The sequence below is a fragment of the Anas platyrhynchos genome, chromosome 5 (genome assembly GCF_047663525.1).
Source record: "Anas platyrhynchos isolate ZD024472 breed Pekin duck chromosome 5, IASCAAS_PekinDuck_T2T, whole genome shotgun sequence".
Classification (NCBI taxonomy): domain Eukaryota; kingdom Metazoa; phylum Chordata; class Aves; order Anseriformes; family Anatidae; genus Anas; species Anas platyrhynchos.
Genome location: NC_092591.1, coordinates 17,497,919 through 17,519,206, shown reverse-complemented (window position 1 = coordinate 17,519,206; position 21,288 = coordinate 17,497,919). Strand labels below are relative to the sequence as shown.

The 21,288-nt window shown below is 44.3% G+C and overlaps 1 protein-coding gene and 1 long non-coding RNA gene across 13 annotated transcripts in view; one reads left to right on the top strand and one right to left on the bottom strand.

The window, feature by feature from the left end:
- LOC140002581 (uncharacterized) overlaps nt 1-21,288 on the top strand; it is a 44,796-nt gene that overhangs the window by 22,320 nt on the left and 1,188 nt on the right. For 2 of the 8 annotated variants that reach the window (XR_011809526.1, XR_011809529.1), the window contains 4 exons: nt 6,927-7,007; nt 12,216-12,363; nt 13,255-13,389; nt 18,131-18,310. This is a non-coding gene — a long non-coding RNA (uncharacterized lncRNA). The remainder of the gene's footprint in view (nt 1-6,926; nt 7,008-12,215; nt 12,364-13,254; nt 13,390-18,130; nt 18,311-21,288) is intronic. The other 6 variants (XR_011809527.1, XR_011809531.1, XR_011809528.1 and 3 more) reach the window with 4 other exon arrangements.
- TTC7B (tetratricopeptide repeat domain 7B) overlaps nt 19,034-21,288 on the bottom strand; it is a 132,577-nt gene continuing 130,322 nt past the window's right edge. For all 5 annotated transcript variants that reach the window (XM_038180033.2, XM_038180036.2, XM_038180034.2 and 2 more), the window contains one exon: nt 19,034-20,025. In XM_038180033.2, the coding sequence (XP_038035961.1) occupies nt 19,804-20,025 (222 nt within the window). In that variant the 3' untranslated portion in view covers nt 19,034-19,803. The remainder of the gene's footprint in view (nt 20,026-21,288) is intronic.

Below are 21,288 nucleotides of genomic sequence, written 5' to 3'. Positions count from 1 at the left end.
GACACCCCCCCCAGGGGTTGCTGTATTTGTTCAGTCAAGGATGCATTTGCTCAGAAAGGCAATCTCAGAAAGGCGAGTGATGCCCATCGGCAGCAGTCACCCTTTCTCTGCCCATCTCCAGAGGGCTCTCCTGCACCTGCCTGCTGCTTGACATCCGTCACTGGTAAAATGGCAGACAGGTCACCCTCCATTCCTGAAGCAAAGCACTGAGCCCCTCTGTTGACATTAACCTCAGTAATGAAAGGCAATTTATGTTGGTAAAGAAAAAGAGAAAAAAGGCAAACGTTTGGGTCATGTGTCCTCCCCTCCCTCCTACCCTCAGCGTCTTTGATCCATTTTGGGCTGTGATCCAAAAGCTCATTAAAAGGAAAGTACAGCCAAGTATTAGTCTGAAAGAGAGGAAGAAATGGCTCATCCGTCAGAAGAAAGACAAACAGTGTCAGATACTGGTTACTAATTTGCTCTCCCCTGGGATATTTGCTTCTTTTAACCATGTGCTAAAAGCAGAGTGTTTGCCATGGAGAGATACTGAGTCTGCATGATGCTTTTGTATCCTGGGCTTCTCCCTTTCCTGGCGTGACAGTGGGGTGGGCATCTCACGTGTCTGTTGCCTACTTTCCTTCTCCAAGGTGCTGGATGAGCACTCCTTGGGGAAGGGACATCTCCCTAACACAAAGATGGCACCTGCAGTCACCTGCAACAACTGGTATCTGGTGGTGAACACATACATTCTGTTGCAGCAGAATAGGTAAATTCAAAAGATTAAACCAGTCTGAACAATAAGCCAAGTAAAGAAAAATAACACTTTTCTGCAAGGGATTTTGTTAAACATATTTTAGGACAAGATTAGTTCTAGCAGCGGGATCAGACCAACACTCAACACTATTCCTGGGGAATCATTGTTTGGAAGACTGCTTTCCAATGGGGTCTTGCAGGCAATTGCAGTGCTGCTCTTGCCTCTTGTCCTCTAGTTAAATCAAAATCACCTTCTACAAGTGTCCCCCATCAGGAGCACACCATTGTAGGTGTCTTCAGTCTGGCAGGCAAAAGCACAGTACCAGCAGATGGAGAGAAGGTCCCAATTCAGCCTGGAAATAAAGCCCGGATTTTTTATGGTCAGAGGAACCTCCCATTGCCACTGCTTGCTGAAGGCTGTGGGCACTGGACACACCGTAGGGATGGGATATTTTTCCAAATGATGTGCTCATGTTTGAGAGAAGTTAACTGAGAGAAGGCCTGTGGTCTCTGCTAATAGTTGTCATGCCCTTTTCATGTGAGCACTCCAAAAATGTTTTCAATTGCAAATGTATGTCCCTTAGAAATGTCATTCATGTGGATTGTAATAGAGTTACCGAACAGTCTTATTGAAACTGCCCTGTTTAGTCATCTTCTCTACATTTTAGAAAACAATGTGCATGGGAGCTGTACGTCAGCTGTAACGGAGTACCACTGGCAGTCTTGTCTATCTACCTCATCCAGAAATTGGTGCTTGTACCAACTTATCCTCAGGAGAAGGATGTATCTTCTAGTGCAGCATTAGTCAGCAGTCTCCTCTGCTTTGGCAGTTGCTATTTTTTAGTCATTGAAAGAAGGGCTGCTTTAAGAAATACCACTTGAGTCATGGGGAAATTGAGCAGGGGTCAGATCTCACTGTCCTGAGTAGGAAGTTGTACTCCCACTTTCTTCCTGCCTCTTTCCAGAAGATCTCTGGTAGTCGTCTCCCTCGTGTGTTTCTGTCACCGAGCTGCCTGGGGAGTGAAGCCTGCCCTGGCTCCATGAGGAGCCTTTGCACAGCTCCAGAATGGTCTCCTCCAAACCCTATTCACTGCCTCATCTAGTGACACTGCAGGTTATATTTCTGGGGTATCAGAAAGTCTTCTTGTGAACCCTTGGCTACTCCCAGCTTCATTCCCATCCCCTACTGTATATCATAGGGCTCCTGGGAAAGTGAGAAATAAAATTCCTGCAGCTGTGAAGCTGGGCTGAGGGCCTGAAGGTTGATGCAAAGCTCGGCACAGCTTTGCCCTGCCGTTAGCACCTTCTCCTATTAGATCACCATGCCTGAACGATGCCCACTCGACCAAAGCACTTTGTCAGGTTTAGTTATTATTGTATCTGCTATAAGTCGAATGCTTACTGTTTAGTAATCTCATGCGTAACACCAGGCAAATATGATTTAATTCCATTTTGCAAATTGGGAAAGTTTAGGCTTGTTCCTGTAAGTGATGTCACGGAGGACTGTGGCAAAGAGCCGAGTGAAGAAGTAGGCTAGTTCTTGGGCTGCCGAGGAGGAAATGGCTGAGGATACTTTCATCTCAGTATAGCTGGATGCGTGCGTGCTCTGTAAGCAGTGCCCGAGGCAGCGCTTCCTGCCCTTGGCCCTCTGAGGAAGGAAGCTTTGTGGTGATAACATAAGGTGCAAGGTAATGCTGGCTCACCAGCAGGGAGGGAGGATGTGACTCTGCGTTTGTCACTGGGGCTGCGCCAGCAGCTGTGCAATGGGAGTTTCCAGCAGCAACCTCGCTGCGCATGCAGGGAGTGGTGGCTCTGCAGGCCGGGTGCTGCGCCTGGCGTAGGAGAGCCCAGAACAAGGAGACAGGGCTCGGCTGCCCTGGGAATGACAACACTGCTCATGTCTGCGCTGCCCTGCTGAAGACAGGTGGGAAGATGGGAGAGGGAGCTTTCTGGCTGATTTAGAGGACACCTGCACATCTGAGAGATCTCAGCTTCAGAAACATATGTCTCCATCACTGTGGACACGTCACTACACCTCTGTCAGTGCCCTCACTGAAGGTTTTTGTCTGCCAGATCCAACGCCCTGTGTATGTTACCCTTCATCCAGACTTGCCAAAGCTATGTGCAGTCCTCAGCTAAACCAGTGCCTTCCAGAAATACGTAGGTAGTAATACGGAGTGAGTTTCAAATGATTATACATATTATATAATTTTAAAAATCATTTAAAATTACGACAATTTTTATATACACTATAATTCTGCTGGGTCTCTAAATTGATGCAAGGTGGGAACAAAACTAGATTCTTGCCTGATGTGTTTGCAGGATCCATTTATCTAAGGCTAGCAGAGGACTTCGATAACTCCTAATCTGACCACAGGTACTCATTCTTACCTCTTTGAAGCTAACCTCTCCTTGTGTCTCCTGTCACGCTGAGCCAGACACAGCACAGGCTGATGGGCCTCCTGCTTGAGCTGCTTGGGCACTGAGTGGGCAACAAGCAGCTGTGGAAAACAGAGTGGCTCTGGCAAATGCTGGCAGCTCCTTGCTGCTGCTGTGTGCATCCAGCAGCATGTCCTCTGGGCTCATCATGGCAGCTCCTGGGAGCTTGCCTGCACACTGGCACCAGTGCCCAAGTGCCATCATGGAGCAGCGACTCACCTGTCTGTAACTGAGACAGTGTGAGCTTGTTCAGCTGCTCTGTATGTTGGGTTCATTTTTAGTTCACTGTGAAAGCTTTTACACAGAGAAGTTAAGCTCTCATCCTAGCTAAACCTTTATATTATTCTATTGCAGTGCATTAAAAAAGTAGAAAGGCTGCTACGGTCTACAAATGACTATACATGCAATTAATTTATTAGTGCGGAATGAAAGCGGAGCCTCCAAATTCTGGTTTGTAAGAGAAGGTAAAATTATGATAAATTATATCCAATCTATTTTGTATGCTGAAAGATTGGATGTAGCCCAGGTTCTGGGCAAAAAGTCCAGGGATGCTCGTAGTCCTTCTACTGAAACTGTCTTTCATTCATTTATATGTGGTCTGATCTGGTGAATGAGACATAGCTGTTCTGAGAGCAACGGGCACACTGAGCTGCCACTAAGCATCAGTGATCAGAGGAAATTGCTACTCTGCATCTGCCAGATGCCCATGCAAGAAGGTTATGAGAAGTTTGGATTCCCTATGCTGTGTGCACATGACAGACCCCCTTATAAGCAGAAAGCAACTGGCAACCTGAAAAAAGTGTTAGAAATCTCAGACTGGGCTTTATTGTAGTTTTAAGTAGAAATATCTCTCCCTGCTGTTGTTGTGTCCGGATTTTCCCTAAGCAGGATTAGTTTGTGAGCAGAGCACTGCACCTCTGTGAGCCCAGGAAATCTATTCTGAAACTGTATTTCTAAGGAGACCTCATTATATTTCTGAATGACACTGAGCTGGCCTAATGCACTGGTTTTCCAGGGCAGCCTGGGGCAGCCGGGCAGGCAGATGATTTTCCTAACGCTCTTTACAGAGGAAATGAGCCCAGAGTCTAGCGATCCTTGTATGGGGGACCTAGGGCAGGAGAGAGGAAGGAGAAGGATGGCATTTGTGGATACAGATGGGAACTGAACAGGATCAGTGACAAGATATGGTGTTGCATTGGGGTAAAGCTCTGGCTATCAAGAAGCCCTGAGTTTATAGACACTATTTGGATCATGTGATATGACCCAAGGGACTTCACATAGAAAACTGAGAGGTGTTTTTCTTTTCCTCCTATTGCTTCTGCGAGCCCATTCTTTGCTTTCACCAATATGAAGAAGTTAGTTAATCACAGGCATGCCACACAATGACTGCAGTGAGTAATAAGTGGTGGGGCCGTGCTGTAAAACTGCTAGCTGCAATGAGAAAGAAGTGTTTCTGCAGAGAAGCCTGGTGCCAAGGACAAGACCAGGAAGGACCACAACAGCAGAGGTGAAGGCCTGCTGCTCGATGTTGTCTCACCCTGACCTGAAGCCCTGGTGGCAGATATGTGACCTGCAGGAGCCAGTCTTGGGCAATGGATGCTGGGGATTGAGCCCCACTGACAGGACATTGAGGTTTCCGTAGACTGGAATGGCTTGGGAACCACACGAACAGATGGACACTGTGACTGTACTCCAGTGTCAAGGAGAAGGAGTGGCAGGGATTGCTCTTCCTGCAAAATGTTTCAAAGCAATGTTTTTGTGGATGCCTGAGCATAGATTGTATGGTATTTTCTTCCTTGCAATGAAGGACAGACAGTTTGACTAAAAATAAAATCCAAATTCAGCCCAGAGTGGATTCCTCCAGAATATTGCTTTTGGCCAAACTGCTCTGAATTGGCCAACAACGTCTGGAAAAGCTTCTGTGTCCCTTGACTGGCTGGAGAAAAAACTGTGCTTGATTTTGGCAAATATCCCAGCTCTCTGCAAAGCGCAGAATGCTACTCTCCTTTTTGACCTCATTGCTGTTGGACTCTTATGCCAGCCAGAGTTTAGGAGCTTTCCGTTTATTGCAACAAACTGAAAATGGCTGGCAGCTAAGTTTAACAGATGCAGGAATAAGGTGATTTATTCTTTCTCCAGAAAGGCACAAAAGTGAGGCATTGTTCAGCCAAGCACTGACCAGAAAAGGTACGAAGCAGAGCAGATTTCATCAGCTCCAGCCCACAGAAACTACCCTTCCTAGGAGGAAAAACATCATTCTGTACCACATAATTCTTCTTTCTGCTCTGCAGGTCAAGAGACCTGTCTGCAAAGTGCCTTGTACCCACTGGAGTGCTGTAGGAACTGTCAGTAATAACACGCCACCTAATTTGCTCTTCCAGGGAACTCTCTTCCCTCAGTTTGAAGCACTGGAGTTAGTCATCATTAATTTATTAGCCCACTCTCCCATGACGTAGTATGCAAGTACATTTTTAACTACCATTGTAGTACTTCATGGCATTTCTGCCATCGAAAGGCAGAGGAGCAACATCTGTCTTGTAGGGAAGTGCAAGTGTGGGTGCCCATCTTCTAGCATGGCCTTGTAGCTGATGGAGATTGATGTGCCAAGACATTCTGCAGTTATTCATGAGCAAAATTTGCCCAGTTTCTACCTACCTCTTGCCTGTGTCCTGAGAAGTGTGAAAATGTGACTACCTTGCTCCCAGCCCAAAGGGGTGAATCACAGCTCCACCTTCTTGCAGGGAGACTCACCCAGAGCTGGTCACTCATCACCAACAGCACGTCCATGAAGCAGGACGGCCTCTTTGCTCCACCTCCTAGCAGCCCCCAGGCTTCGAGCAGGTGCAGTCCCTGCCTTGTTTCTGGCCTAGCCAGAAACCTGCTGAGGGCAATCCAAAGTATGGGTGCTCCAAATTAGGCAGGCCTTTCACTATATTCTATGGGGGTGTTGGATTATACAGGTCACAAGCCTACACCTAAATAAAATGGAGAAACTTTTTCACATCAGAATGACTATCTACTTTGTTTGATGTAGACACCCCTTTATTATCCCTCAGCACTTGATCCTAGATGTATTTATCCACTTAGATATACATGATATACAGGCTTTTTTTTCTTTTTTTAATTTAAATTTGATTTTGAGAAGGAACGAGATGAGCTCCAAGTAACAGAATGTGATAGCTCTGGAATATTACACAGCATTAATCTCAGAAGTGAGTGGGAGCAAGACACTGAGGAATGCACAGCCTGAGAAAACTGGGGAGGCTCAGTAAGTAGCAGGAGGAGATAAAAGCAGACAGCTTGGGAAGATATTTGGAAAAGAAATATTGGTATAAAGAAGACAGACAGGAGAGAGACAACCCAGGCCACTTCCCGGGCAGACCTTTCAGTGAGTGCCTGCAGCTCTGTGCTGCTGGATGTGGAATTGTTTTATGGGTTTCTCTTGTTTCCAGGGTCTTGGAAAACTATTGTCTAGTGCATGACCTCACAGGAAGTGCAACTGTTCAACATAGTGAGAACATCCAAGAAAAAAAAAAAAAAAAAAAAAAAAGAAGAAGAAAGAAAAGCAAATGATTAAATATGGTGGTTGGTTTTTCCTATTTTTAGCTTTTCCGTGAGTTATCTGGAGATGCTTGCAACTTATTTTGGAGATTTAGGAAGCAGAGGGTTTTACCAGCTATTTCAGCATAAATACATGTATATATATATACACATTATATATATTTATGCTGTTTTTTTTTTTTTTGTGACAGATAATGAGCTGCAAAAGATACCTACAGAGGCAGCATCATTAAGGGAGATGATTGTTTTTAGACAGTTGCATCAAAGATTTCGTAAGTAAAAGCTAAAGTAATTGTTTCCCCAATGTTAAAGAGAGACACATGGAGTGAAGGACAGAGAGCACACTTGGTTCTGTGGTGAGGGGTCATGGGCTGTAAAGAGGCTCAGAAATTAAGGAATTGGGCTGCAGCTGCTTATGTGGTTTGCATTTCCAGTTCCTCCCATAAGAAACTCCATGGCTGCACTCTATCATTTGCAAGGATCACTGTAGATCTGGCAGGGCCTTGCCAGCAGGATTCCTGTCTCTGAGGGTTTGCCTGTATACAGCCTGTGGCTGTCTTTAGTCTCTCCTCTGTGCCTTGTTGTGCAGACATGAAGAACTCAATTTTGATTTCCTCTGAAACACTTTGTCTCACTGACTTCTACTCAGTTGCTCCTGTTGGATAGCTAAAGCAGTTCTTAACTAAACTGCATCTACATCTGATGTATACAGGCTCCCTCTTTCTTCTAACTGCATTTAATGCTAAGGGCTTGTTAGCTCCCCAGAATATTTTATTTTTCCTGTTCAGAACAGGAAATTGACCCAGGTACCATTCATTTGCAGTAGCAGTATTTTTGCTGAGTGTCAGTGAGAGGCAGGTCCAGCAACATCAGGGTCCTGGAGGTAAAGTCGTGCCAAAATGTCATAGCTGAGGGATTTGCATTGCATTTAGCCAGGAGGTTATTGTTTGCCTGTGCTCAGACTCTAATTGCTGACGAGAATATGTGCATGTAACACATCTTGTTTCTAATCATGTAAACAAGTATTTTCCTGGCCTTGGAACTGGCAGCCAAAATGTGATTAAAATTCAGTGAGTTTCCTCCTCTCCCTGGTAGTAAGCATTCCCACTGAGTCAATGAAGGCAGCTGCGCTGGCCAGGGCTGTGACCCAAGCTGTAGCCTGAACAATAAATTCTGCGAAGGAAGAAGGACAAACCTCTGGGAATTGCCTGCTTCCTTAGAAGATCTGAGGAGCCTGTTGCTTGGAGGACCTCACTGCGTCTCTTGAACAAGGAAAAGGCAGTGCTGCCCCACAATGGACGAAAGAGATGCGGTATCCTGAGGTATCTTTCAGCATCAGATATCCAGCTTCAGGGGAGGATAGGCTCAAAAGAGGCAGATATGTCTTTGCTGATCTTGTCTGCACCCACTTAAATCTGCGCTTCAGGGCTCCTGTTGATCACCTTCAAAGTCAAGGAGGAATTGCTCTGCTGACGGATGCAGACCTTGAATATGGGGATGTTTGTTTCTCTCACTATTTTTCCTGCCTTGCAGGAATACAAAAGACTGTGGCATCAGCAAGTGGTGGCACACAGGGAAGATGGGTTGTGTGCCCAGAAGTGCTGTCAGTGGAGCCTGCTAATACCTGGGGACTTTTAATGATGTGCAGAAGGAATTATATTTTTTCCAGCCTACTTTGATGGCAAACACTCTATAGTATTTTATTTTTTTTTCCTTTTTCTTCTTTCAGTAGTTTGGGAGGTTCTTTAACTTCCTGTGATCACCTGGAAATTGCTATGAACAAGTCCTATGCTGCCACAAAGGACCCGAATATTGGCAAGGCCCATGGGGCTCCCCTGCTCTCTTCCTGTGTGGAGTACAGTTTTTGACTATTGCCAGCCTCCTGTGAATTTGGGAAGTGAGGAATAGATGTCTCCACGTCCCCTTGCTGGTCTTTTAACTGGTTTCAGCCGGTTGAGGGGTCCAAGCTCATATCCTGGGTGGATGCTAATTTATTCAGGAGAGCTTGCTCCTTTGGCAGATGTTATGCATTTCACTACATCAGAGATTCAGCTGTCAGCAGAGAGGGCAACATGCATATTCAGGGTCTCCTTTAATGTCAGCCATAGCAGAAAGTGCCTGCCACTCAGCAGTAACAGCTTGAAATGCTGTGGGGCTATCGGTGTGATGCTGTGCAAGTGGAGATCTCCCTTGTAGGCCTCTTGAATCTCACTCCATTTATTAGAAGGGGTGATTACTCAGATTTCTGTTCTGGGAGACTATTCACTAGCAAGCTAGACAGTGAATTTACAGTCCACTAGGTACAGCACGCTTGTACCCTACAGGGATAATGAAATGTAAGCCTTTCTTTTAAAAGTGTCTTAATGCACTTCTTGCAAGTTCCTTGCTCAGTGATTGCCAGTAAGCCTGTTCCCATGGCCAGCACACCACAGTGAGGACATGGTGAATTTAGTCTGGTTACTGTGCATTGGCTCCCTCAGGTAGTTATCTATGGACATGCAAAATTTTAGGTAATGGTCTGACTCACTTTCAAAGGAGGTTGTTAGCATCTTCTATCTTATCTGATAAAGCTTCTAGTTGGAGCTGAGATAACAGTGAATATATATGTAAGGGACCGAGTGCCCTGCTAATACCAGTGAAATAGGAGTTTGCATATGTGCAAGAAAGAGTTGATATAACTTAAGTATATTTGCAATTGGTTTTTATTTACTTAAGCTTCCTGTCTTGTAATTTCATCTTTACCAAGTCCTGGGATGCATCAAGCCTGTCATTGCTCGTCAGTTGAGGGAAGGGAAGGGATTGACCCACTGCTCTGCACTAGTGCGGCCTCACCTTGAGCACTGTGTACAGTTTTGGATGCCACCCATAAGAAGGACATAAAACTACTAGAGAGTGTCTAAAGGAGGGCAATTGAGATGATGAAAGGTCTGGAGGGCAAGACATACAAGGACAGGCTGAAGTCCCTTGGTTTGGGGACTCCCCAGGGCAGTGGTCACAGCCTAAAAGCCTGACAGAGTTCAAGAAGTGTTTTGACAACACTCCCATACATAGGGTCTGATTTTGGGGTGGTCCTGTGTGGAGCCAGGAGTTTGACTCAAAGATCCTTGCGGGTCCCTTCCAACTTGGGGAGGTCTATGATACTAGGAGCTGTTTGTTCCTGCCTCAGGTTATATTAATTTGTGGTTATTTTCTTCCTCGGGTCTAGGATGTTGAAGGGTTTCACTGTGTGACATTGGTTTCTGTAGGATACCAGCTAAGTACTGAGTTTTCAAGATGACCAGGCTTGCTTTTCCAAGGCAGGGGTTAGCCGGCAGCTAAGCCTTGCCAACCAGAAGGACATAGATATATTTTGTAGAACAACCTTTAAGGATAAGCATATGTACACCATGACACCCAGAAACATCTTCCATCTTCCATGACAGCAGGGTGAGCTCACATTAATCAGTATGTCTGGTACAGTGCCTCACGGCAGGCTTGCCGTGTGGCGTAGTTTTGCTATGCACCATTTTGCAGCTCTGATGGTAGAGAAGGTGTCCAACCTTCAGCCGTTGCACCAGCAAAAGGACTGTAAGAGTTTTGTTGCTAAGGGATGGATTCAGAATGAGTTTTTATTATGAACGCTGTGTGTCTATCTGACAGTGATCTGTACAGAGCAGTGACAGTCACAAGTCATCTCCAGCTGTGGCTAGCAGCAGGTTGTAATGCTCCAGCAGCTTGTCCACTTCTGGCTCTGGAGCAGGGAATTGGTGCCATTGCGAGAAGTGGCTGGCTTTGCAGGCACCTTGTTTTGGGGGCACAAGCAAGGCCTCTGCCAAGTATTTGCTGCCATTTCCACACTGGGTTGATGGTTGGGGATTATTGTTGGCCATACCCCATGTTCCTTTGTGAAACCTCTCAAGTATGTCTGCCCCAGGCAGATTGTGAACCTACAGGCTGACTGCGAACCTTCAGGCCATTTCTACATCTCACACAAGCTTGTCACAAAGTTTACAAAGCCTCACCCACTGCACCCGGAGGTTAATCTGGAGTTAACACAGGCACCAGAGGCACAACCCAGGTGAATGGACCAGGAACACCGATGAAATTTAGGTTGATCCTTCAAGAGAGCAATCTGTGTTTCCCGGTGTCAGCGGACTTGAAGCAGTGAAAACCCCTGAGCACCTCCTGGTCAGCTGGGAATTTCACGTCATATAAATCCAGCTCAGCATACAGCCAGAGGTGCACAGGTTAGGCTCATTAGACAACTACGTCCTACCCATAACAATTCAGCATTGCTTTGCTGCCCTCTCCTTGGGCTCAGTGTGCCCATGTGCTCTTGCCCAGCACGGGGCCCCAGCGCAGCACTAACACCACATCAACATGGCTGCCGCGCCCTCACTGGCCTACAGCAGCCCAAAGGTTAGAGCCTGTGCCCCCCAAATAGGATAGCACAAGTGTTGTCTAACCTAGATGGAGAGCATTTGGACCCATGGGTCCCACCACACAGGGGAGGGCAGTCAATTGACAGGGTAAGGATGGTAATTAAGGAGAACGCACTCCCTTTTTGAAGCTAGCTGTCCTGCAAGGAAGACAGGATTCATAAAGGCTGTATGGCACACAGAGTAAGGACCTCACCAGCGCTCTGTGAGTGAAGCTTGGAGAGGGCAAGGCCAGTGACTTGTTGAATAAATATACTTTTTTTTTTTTTTTTTTTGTAAAAGTCAGAGACTAACTATGATAAAACTAAAACTCATAGTCACTGATACCACAGTAGAATTTCTGCAAAAAGATTCAGAAAACCTGAATTGTACCAAACAAGTAAAACTGGCAATTTTGGGACCATTCAATAGTACTCTGTTGTTGGCTAAACCAGTGCTTATTACAGAACCAAGATGAACGCAGCAGCTCTGGCCATGGGTCCACACCATGTAATTATCCTGCCTCTATTCTAGCAAGCTATTTATACCACCCCCACTCCATGTAGGCTGCAGCTGCTGCTGTGCATGAGCGTCTCAGGCCTGGTAGGCTGCTCTCTGGAGGATGCTTTCTTCTAGGAATCAGGACACAAAAGATGTTGCTGAATATTGTTCTAGTGAAATGGAAATTTGAAGACAGAGAGCAGGACAGAGGCTGCAGTTGTCACTGATCCATGCTATCCTTTGCACAGAAAGGACTTTGACATATCATCAAAAGAGCAATGGTAAATGCATAGTGGGGAGTAGAATAAAAAGAAGGCAAAATCTGCATCTGCTTTTAAACTGCTTAAAAAAGGCTAATGTACATTTCCTCCAAGGTGCTGGAAAGTCCAGCTTTTCTGTGGCATGTACCAGCCCTCAGGAGCACTCATCTGTCTTCCTCACTTAGTCAAAACAGACTTGAGCCGATACCAAATACTTCTGAAAACTTGTTATTTTCTCACCTTTATCTAGATCCTTTTAGGCATTTAGCTGCTGGGTGGGTGAGTATCTTCTATGTCCCATTTCCCTGTTTATATCCTTTAGCTAGATAGAGCGAGGCTGTTTGGGCAAAACTCTTGTTTGCAGCGTCTTCATATATCCAGACCAGAAGGAGGGCCTGTTGCTGGTAGATCCTTCAGGTGTGGACTCGTTGTGCACCCAGATTATCACCTGGAGAACACCTCTGGTGTAGGTAAGACTTCTTTCTGTACTGGTACAGCTTCCCTTTTCTTTCAAGCAAGAATAAGGTCCGTGGGTGACCTTGCTCTCTAAATGTAGCTAAGACTACATCCCAGATACTGCCATTTATCACACCCAGTGGAAATCCTATTAGAAATGTCTGTGAAGGCTAAATGCTGACATAGCTATCTCACAGACACAGCTAGACTGCCAGTACAGTCAGTCCATCATGTGCCAGAGCCCTGTGTTACTATTGGCCTAATTTGGACTTACAAGGTCCTACAAGAGAATGCTTAAAAAACTGGAACCCATGATATGCAGCACAATGTTTGGTGGTGATAATGGCCAAGAATCACAAATTAAGTCCATTTTGGGGCCAGGAAAGGAAATAGTTGTGCAATAGCATCACCTCCTATTCAAGCTCTCTACAGACTGGGAATCAAAGGCTGAGATAAGAATTGTGGGGTGAGGCTGATAAATGCTGAGGTACGCTGGCCATAAGAGTTGTTCTGAGTCTCTCAGTTGTGACCTACATGATCTCTGCCCCTTCCCTCCAGCACTTGTAATGAAGTTGGTGGCTATGGGATTAGATTGCTGTTAGACACCAATTTATGAATTCTCTCGGGGCATTTGTAAGTTACAGTGAACAAAGTTCACATTATTTCTGAACAAGAACATTGACATAATCATGTAGTATATTTTTATCTTGTGGATTATCAACATCGCAGTTGCAGTGAATGCATTTTAACTCTCTTGAGCATCTCCATTATCAACCAGTCTCTATTTTTCAAACTATAATGTAACAGGAGACATCACTAGCATAATACCTCAGGATACTATTCACAGCAGAGGCATCTCAGCTGGAACAGAATCCCACCATGCTTTATCCTATTGTGTTTCTTAGGGCAAGTGTGGTACTCTGGCGCCAGGACAGGAAAACTACCTTGCAAGTACATGTGGGTGAGACCCAGCTGGGGACTGCAAGACCAACTAACTTGTGTTCAACCAACCTGCTTCAGCCTCTGTTTTAATGAAAACGGTAAGGAAACAATAGGGAAGATTCACAATGTGCAGAATCCAACCTACCTAATTGCAGGCTATTTCTGAAAGGGGCTCACACCTCCTCCCCATTTCCACTGCCTCCTCTGCATTTAACAAAAATAAAAAAAAAGGAAGGGCCATGAGCACAGTGAGCTGCTCTGACTCATCGGTAGCCTCACACTCACCAGACATAACACAACAGGAGCAAAGCAAATGTGGGGACAAGACCTCCTTTTCAGCAGCAGCTGCAGTGATTTTGGGTCAGGTGCAAGATGAAATTGCACCATAGCCTGGCATACAAGACATGTCCTGGTTAACCCTTTGTGTTACTGAAGTTCATCCTTGCAGCATCCTTTTGGTGGTGTCTTTAACCAAAACCAGCTAATTAAGAACATGTTACAGTTCTCTGACAGCAGAAGATGAAATTTGTGCAAAGGTTTGTTTGCATCTGCTGGTGGGCTCTCTCCAGGGCTTTTGATAGGACAGAGGCAGCTAGTGCCTACTCCCTTTTTTATTTTTAATCCTTCAGATGCCACTGCTGGCTGACTCAGCGCACATCATGAAGCGATTGTTCACACGCAGGTGTGTTGCAATTTATTGCTTCACGCGGCGTCTGCCACAGGCGGCTGAGCTGTGCAGCTTCCCCCCAGGTAGGCAGGGGCACTGGGGCAGGAGCACCTGTGTCTGCACGCCAGCTCTCTTGTGAGGTTGCTCTAGAAACGTGGCTTCCTGTGGTCTGGCCACAAGTGTGGTGAAGCAACAGGCAAGCAGGACTGCTTCCTGAAGCACAGGTGTGGAAAGAAGTGATTGTAGCATGAGAGCGAGTAGGTCCTGTGTCCTGTGTCAGTCACTGAATGCAGCAGCTGGCTGCTCTGGTTACAGGACCTGCCCTGCAGTTGCAGTAACAGTTGAGGTTCCTATTTTCCAGCACCCAGGAGTTTATCATCTGTTCCCCTAAATGCTTGCAAAAGTAAAGGAAGGAGAAAAAAAATAGGAAAAAAAAAAGGGGGGGGAGGGGGTAGAAAAAAGCTATCTGGAAGGGACCCATAAGAAATAAATTGTTCAGTCAGAAGTTTGCTGTTTTACTACAGGAAAAGACTATTTTTGCAAGACTGATGAAAGGGAAGCAAACTTGGTAGTCATGTTTTATGGCCTCTGTTGCCCCCTCCAGTCATACATTAGTAGTCAGTGCTGTCTGGAAAGCGATGATGCTGGGAAAGCCTGCACTAATAAGGGTGTCTCAGGCTCATTATTTGATATGCGGCTGATACACATTGGAAGTGAAAATTGGGGTCAGAATTTCCTTTTTTGGGTATCTCCAACTTTCCGTCAGCCTGTTTATAGAGACAGCTTTATAAGAGCTGAACCTTGAGTCCCCTCAAAACTCTCTGCTGTAAGTGTTAAATGCACCTGTAACCCTGCTTTCTGTAGTGCTGCGATGGGAGGGAGCCCAGCCTCAACCCTCCTCCTCTCAGAGGAGGGGACTTCATCCATTTTTGAAGCTACATCACTGTGGTAATAACCAACAAATGTTATCATTACCCATCACCTACTGATTACTTTATCAAGCCAGAAAGACCAGGCACCTTTGGAATGGTAATTCCATACTAAGAGTATCAATTTTTTGGAGAGATGATTTTAAAGGCAGAGAGGAAGCCAGGAGAGCAGTGAGCTAGCCACACTAGTCTAGCGAGGACTGGGGGAGCAGGCTGCAGAGCTTCATACCTGGATGGAGAAGGAAAGGGTAATCTCACCTGAAGAGATTCCTGCTGCATTTAAAGACAGAATAGAAAATAAGTCAGCATGACACATTCCATCAACCTTTTCATGTCCAAATTAGACTTTTACACTCAGTTCCTCCAGACTTATAAAGCCAAAAGCCTTCTTTCTCCTACCCTCAGGAGCTTTGGTTTGTGTTCCTGCCATACCTTACGGGCTGCATGCAAAAGACCACATCAGCTGTTGTGCTTTGAAAACATTCAGGCATAAGTAACGGTACAGTGGTGCCCAGTGCTAGGCTGTTCTATGACTGGGTAGGTAACAGGAGCTGGACTGAAGTGATTATGTTTTTTCAAAGGATTTAGAAATTAAAGGTGCAGTTTTATCTCTTTGAAAAAGAAACTGGGGAGCTTAGATGATTTGGAGTAGGTGATTTAAATGGAACTAGAAAGACTAGGTGGCCAAACTGGTGACAAACCAGCATATCAGAAGCATGCACCCCTGAAATGTGAAAAACCAAGACTCACCAACATCCTCCACCCCTCGTCCCATCCCCCCAACACTTGTCCTCGCGAAAGTTTTGGGGTTCCATTACTTTTGGATGCACTTCAAGCTTATTGTCACTGTCACACCTCTCCAAGCCCACTTGCTGGCTTTGCGAGGGGACTCCCATCAAGATTCACATAATCAGCAACAACAATGATGCAGGCCAAAATAGGAATATTCATTATCTTGTCTATTGTCCACAAGCAGGATTCTTATCAGATGTTTTTTGGGGATAATATAGATAGATGCAGAAGTGCAACACATTCCAGCGTAGCCTGCCAGTGGGATCAGAGAATGTAGCTCAGAGACGATGAGGTTAAACAGATGAAATGGTGAAGAAGTATACTTGCTGAAAGCATATTTTAGCATACATGGTTTTTAACTTGATGCTGGAGGGACAGGATGATTGCCAGCTTGATGGCTAAGAAAAATGACATTTTAATTGACAACTGAACAAACAAAGAATTAGAGAGATAAATCTGGAACTCCAGTATACCCAGGCTTACACTATCATGCCACAGTAGAACAGTCAGGAAAAAAACAGAATTTCAAGGAAAAATTTAGCAGTTTTAAAAATAGCCTTTGATGTTTAACATGCATATAATTAATGACAATTTTTTTCAAAGATACAGTTGGATTAGTTCTGCTTAGATTGGTTCTCTTGTTCCTGTGGCTCTCAATCAATCATGAAATTAAATAATTCCCGGAGTAAAATGGTTATCTGCACCAAAATTAGAAATGAACTTTAACCAATTACTTGAATAATTTTTATTTTAAGTAATGCAGATTCAAGCATTTTATCACGTGCATCAGTTTGTTATAACACCCCAGCACGCGCTTCGTACCCCCAGTGTGAATCAGTTTGAGCAGCACGAGCACGCTGCAGAATATGGGCAGTCCCTCTGCAACCTGCTATTGCGGTCTGCTGAATGAATGTGCTGATTCCTGCTGAAAGACTGGAGATCTGAAGCTCGTGCAGCTTGTCGTTATAGTTGTATACAGTTATATATAGTCATATACACAGTGTTTGACAAGGCAATTTATTGATAATTTTAAGCTGCTTCCTGAGGGGGAAGTCCTGCCCTCTCTTGTGAGCGTTACTACTTATGCAGTAGGTCAGAGCAAAGAGCTACCTGAAGCCTTTACTGGGCTTCTACAGGAAGCCTAGCAAAACCATAAGGGATAGAGGAGGAAAGGGCTGGCTTAGTTTTCAGCTGGCTCAGCCCCTAATTTATAATTTCCCTGAACAGCTATTATTTCTGAAACAGGCTGGGGGAGCAAGAGCACACATAGATAGATCTGTGTATCCATGCAGAGATTTTGCCATCCACAAAATCCAGGAGCAAACCCTAATGCAGAGGGTGCTGACCTGCTGGCCTGAAGGGGAACAGTTCCCCAGGACTGGTTGTTCACACCAGCATTGCGTGCTTCGCTTCTGGGACTGAGATACCAGAGCAGTCTGACAACAGACTGTGAAAGACCTTTCTGTATATCAACAGAGTATTCAATATAAAAATATGCTTGGCCTTCTCACTCAATGTACTCAATGAAAAAAAAATCACACACATAACACCTAGTAAATTTTTTTTATTATTTTTAAGTTGAAAATTATGTTTAAACAAGTGTTGCTGTTTAATTCATATGCTGCAAGGACTTCTACTTCTGCCTGAGAACTCCTAAATGTAAGGTCTTACCGTGATAATCCATTTTTAAAAATAGATGGTTGAGTTTTGACAAGGCTGTTCCCAAGAGGTAGAAGGCTTGTGGATTTACAGTGAAACTGATGCCAGTGTAAGAAAAATAAAACAGATGATATTCAGGTTCACCTGATACACACAACAGCAGCAACAACTTATCCACAAATGGAAGATGTGACACAATTAGACCGCTAACCTTTCCACATTGGGAGTTTATCAAAAGAGGCCAGGGCTGTAAATTTAATGAGGAAAATGAAATATAAATTCTGCTAACACAGAATTCTCCTACACTCTTCTTTTGTTCAAAGCTCCCGTGAGAAAGAGCACCGGTCTCAGATCGATGTGCAAAGTGCCTTGTTAGAAAAGCTTTGATATTATAATAAAAGGTGAATAAACGTTGTGAAGGAGCAGATCTGTGAAATGGATGATAAATCCAAGTAACTGAACTTAGAGCATAAAGGCTCAATGGGAACTGAATTAAACAAATAAAGGTTTTGTGATATCTTTGGTAAACCAGGTACCACATAGTAAGTGCTAAAAGACTTAAGGGTCAGGGCATATATTATGAGCTGGGACTAGAAAAGGGAAAATGGCTGGCAAATAGAAAAGAGAATAAAAATGCCAAGGACAGGAAGAAGAAAGCATGCAAAACAAGCACTTTAAAAGGGGAAGGGAAACTGATATTTCTGCAGTGAGCAAGATGACACAGTTGCTGGTCTGGTTTTTAAATAGATTTGAAAATATTACCTATAACAGTGTTTTGTAACCTTTTTACAGAGAACATATGGTCTCACCATTAAGCAGATATAATTTGAAAGTACCATAGTCTAGAAGGCGCAAGAGGAAAAAAATGATAAAAGTGAAGAGTTCCCCCCAGTTTAAATATTTTGCCACTGAAAGATTCTCAGTGGAGTGCACAGAGCCTGTGTTGCACTGAGGGTCCTCCATGCTCTTGAGGTAAGCAAGCTTTCTGGTGAGCTATGAAGAAAAACGTGTGCCAGATATAATATAAATATTTTTCTCAATCATCTCCTATCTTGCACTAAGCACTATAAAACTGCTTCTTGTGACCAGTCAGGCAAATACCAACGAGCACTCAGTCTAACTGGGAGTCTGGAATTCGTTCCAGCTCCCATGTAAGCCCAGTATTTAAGTGAGCAGACACTGGACTGCCCTAGCTGTCACACCCTGAATATTCATCACAAGGAATGACTCTTACCCATGCATCCCAGGAAAACTCCGACAAATGTATGTCTTCTAAATGTTTGGCCCTATTATACTGATATGGCAGTAATATGTTACCAGGCAACTTTCCCTTCAAGGGAAGTGAAGTGTGGGAGATGTTGAGAATAGTGCATAAATATTTAACGTGCTCTTCCCAAGCACTAACAAGGTATACGTGAAAAGTCCATGTATTATGGAGAAGCAGAATTATCTGGCTTCAATGAAAGCTGGAGTGGAAGGAGTAAAAAATAGTGAGGATTTAAGGAAACCTGAAATCTCAAATAACTATACGATTGGCAAAGAGCATAGCAGCTTCTATTTTCTTTATGGTCCTCAAGGCATTTAAAACTTTGTTGTTGCTCACCATCAAAGGCAGCCAGCCACAGGCCCCACATCACTAAAATGTGTTCACGAGATATCTATTCCTCCAGGCTCTTAACCAGGACACAGAAAAAGTTCCATTTAAAAATCATTTTATTATTAACATAATCTTCCCATTTAGCCAAGTGTGGGTCATGTATAAGGAATGTTGGTAAATACTCCATTTGAGGCTTCTTTTTACATATTTCCATTGATAAATAAACTCTGAATTCACATAAAAAAGTTAAACTTAAATAACTAATATATTTTCTGTAACAGGCATACATTGGTAAAATATAAATATTCTTGTACTCAGCCTTTGCTCTAAATAGAGATAACAGTTAGCCACACATCACAGTTATTAACAACTAAAAACAAGAACTCAACTGATTTTCTGACCTGGACTAAAATAGAGATGGAAACAGAAAATTCACATTTTGACTTTGGGCCAAAAGAGGTTGAGAGGCAGGAAGAGGACAGTTTTCATAACAGCCTTGTTAAAAATAGTCTGCTCTGCCACTGAATTTTAACTTGAATATATTATTCTACGTTTGGTGTTGATTCCATTATAATTTTATGTAACACTCAAGTATCACTAACAAAATATGGCACATCATCCATGAACAATATAATGAAGTTTCAAAACTACCAGGGCAAAAACATAGGCGATATGAGTGATTTGGCTCTGGTTAGCCGTTTTGTCCTCTCAGTCTACCAAGATAATGCATCATGTCACTGTTTTGGCCACTTCCCTGCAAAAGACTGGAGCTCTAAAGTTTTTCAAACTAACCAGTTACCAGGCAGCCTGAAACACTGGGTTTCCTCACCCACGAGTGAGACCAAGATAAGTTGGTCAAGATACCCTCTCAAAGAACCCTGGGAATGATGGTAAAAGGGACGACGGGACTGCTAGCTTCAAGCTCCAGTGCCGTCAGGAAGCATTCAGTCGCGGCATCATCATTGCCTTGAGCCTGCAGCACTTCCCCCAGGCCATTCCAGACCTCATGGGCTGTGGAGTTCACTTGCACGGCGTCTCTGAGAATCTTCTCGGCCAAGCTGTAGCGCCCGAGCTGGTGAAGAATCAGAGCCTGCAAAACACAGCAGAAAAAATGGTTGAGATTTGCCACAATGGGGCTTCCCAGAAGCTCAAATGACATGGTGCAGCAGTGAAGTACGTGTAGGTAGTGATGGGTTCAGAGTGCTACAAGACTAGATAATATGCCTTTTTATTTTATTTTGTTTTAAAAATAAAATAAATGGCCTGGAGCAGGGCTAAAGCAGGCTATTCAACACCAACAAGAAGTGGCTTTGGACCAGAAAAAAAGATACTAGAATGCAAAAACCAAGCTGAACAACAAAAACTCTACCCAGCTACCAAGAATCGGTAAGTAACCGAGCTTTTGTGGCAAGATCCATTGCCTAAGTTCTTCAAAGGTGTGTGTCCTGAAGTGCTCATATCCTGTGGGCATACCTCAGCACCCTCAGCAAGTCTTGCAACATCTGAGATCATAACTTGGCACCATTAGCTCCCAGCTACGGCAGTAACAACCAAGTTCAGCTCCATGGGCAACAGCCACGGCATTTGATTCAGCCTGAAGAATGGGAAGTGTGCCGGGACTAACACTGCACTGGTATTGTAGAGACATCACATCCAGCAGGCAGAAAACTCTCTCAGGAACTTTCTGGATGCAGATTTTGTGTCCTTCTGTAAGGGCTTGGATCCAACTCAACACCACGCCATCCAAGAAGATGTCCAAACCCACTGGGATATGGCCTGAATGAACCAGTGGAAACCTCCATCCATCATAATCATCTATGTTACCAACAAGGAAAACTTTTGGAGCAACCAGTAAGAGAACATTACTCTGGAATTATAATAGTCCTAACAGCCATATGCACTTTGTGATGCTGTATTGCAAAGTGCACATGGACCAAAAATTTTTCTTACCCACAGAGGTGTCCTGATTACAAGCTTACAGATTCCTTGCAACTTCTCAGCTCCTACCCCTTGGATCAATTTTTTTTTTTTTTTCTCTCTCTGTACATCTATCCCTCCAATCCAACTTAATCACCAACGATTAGAAAGTACTGAAATGGTGCAAACCCTGAATTATCCCCCATGAGGTTCTGTCTCAGCAGGCAGACTTTCAGCATGGCCAGACTGCTGGCTACATTGTAAGAGCAACAAAACAGACCGCGCTCCAAAGAACAACCACACAAAGAAACATGAAGTTTTGGCAAGTAAATTAATAAACGCAACAAAGGCTAATTTGCCTAACAGATATCCTGTCATAAAGGTACTAGAGGGTTTTTCTGGTTGCAGATTTTTTAAGCTGCGAAATGAGTCAGCA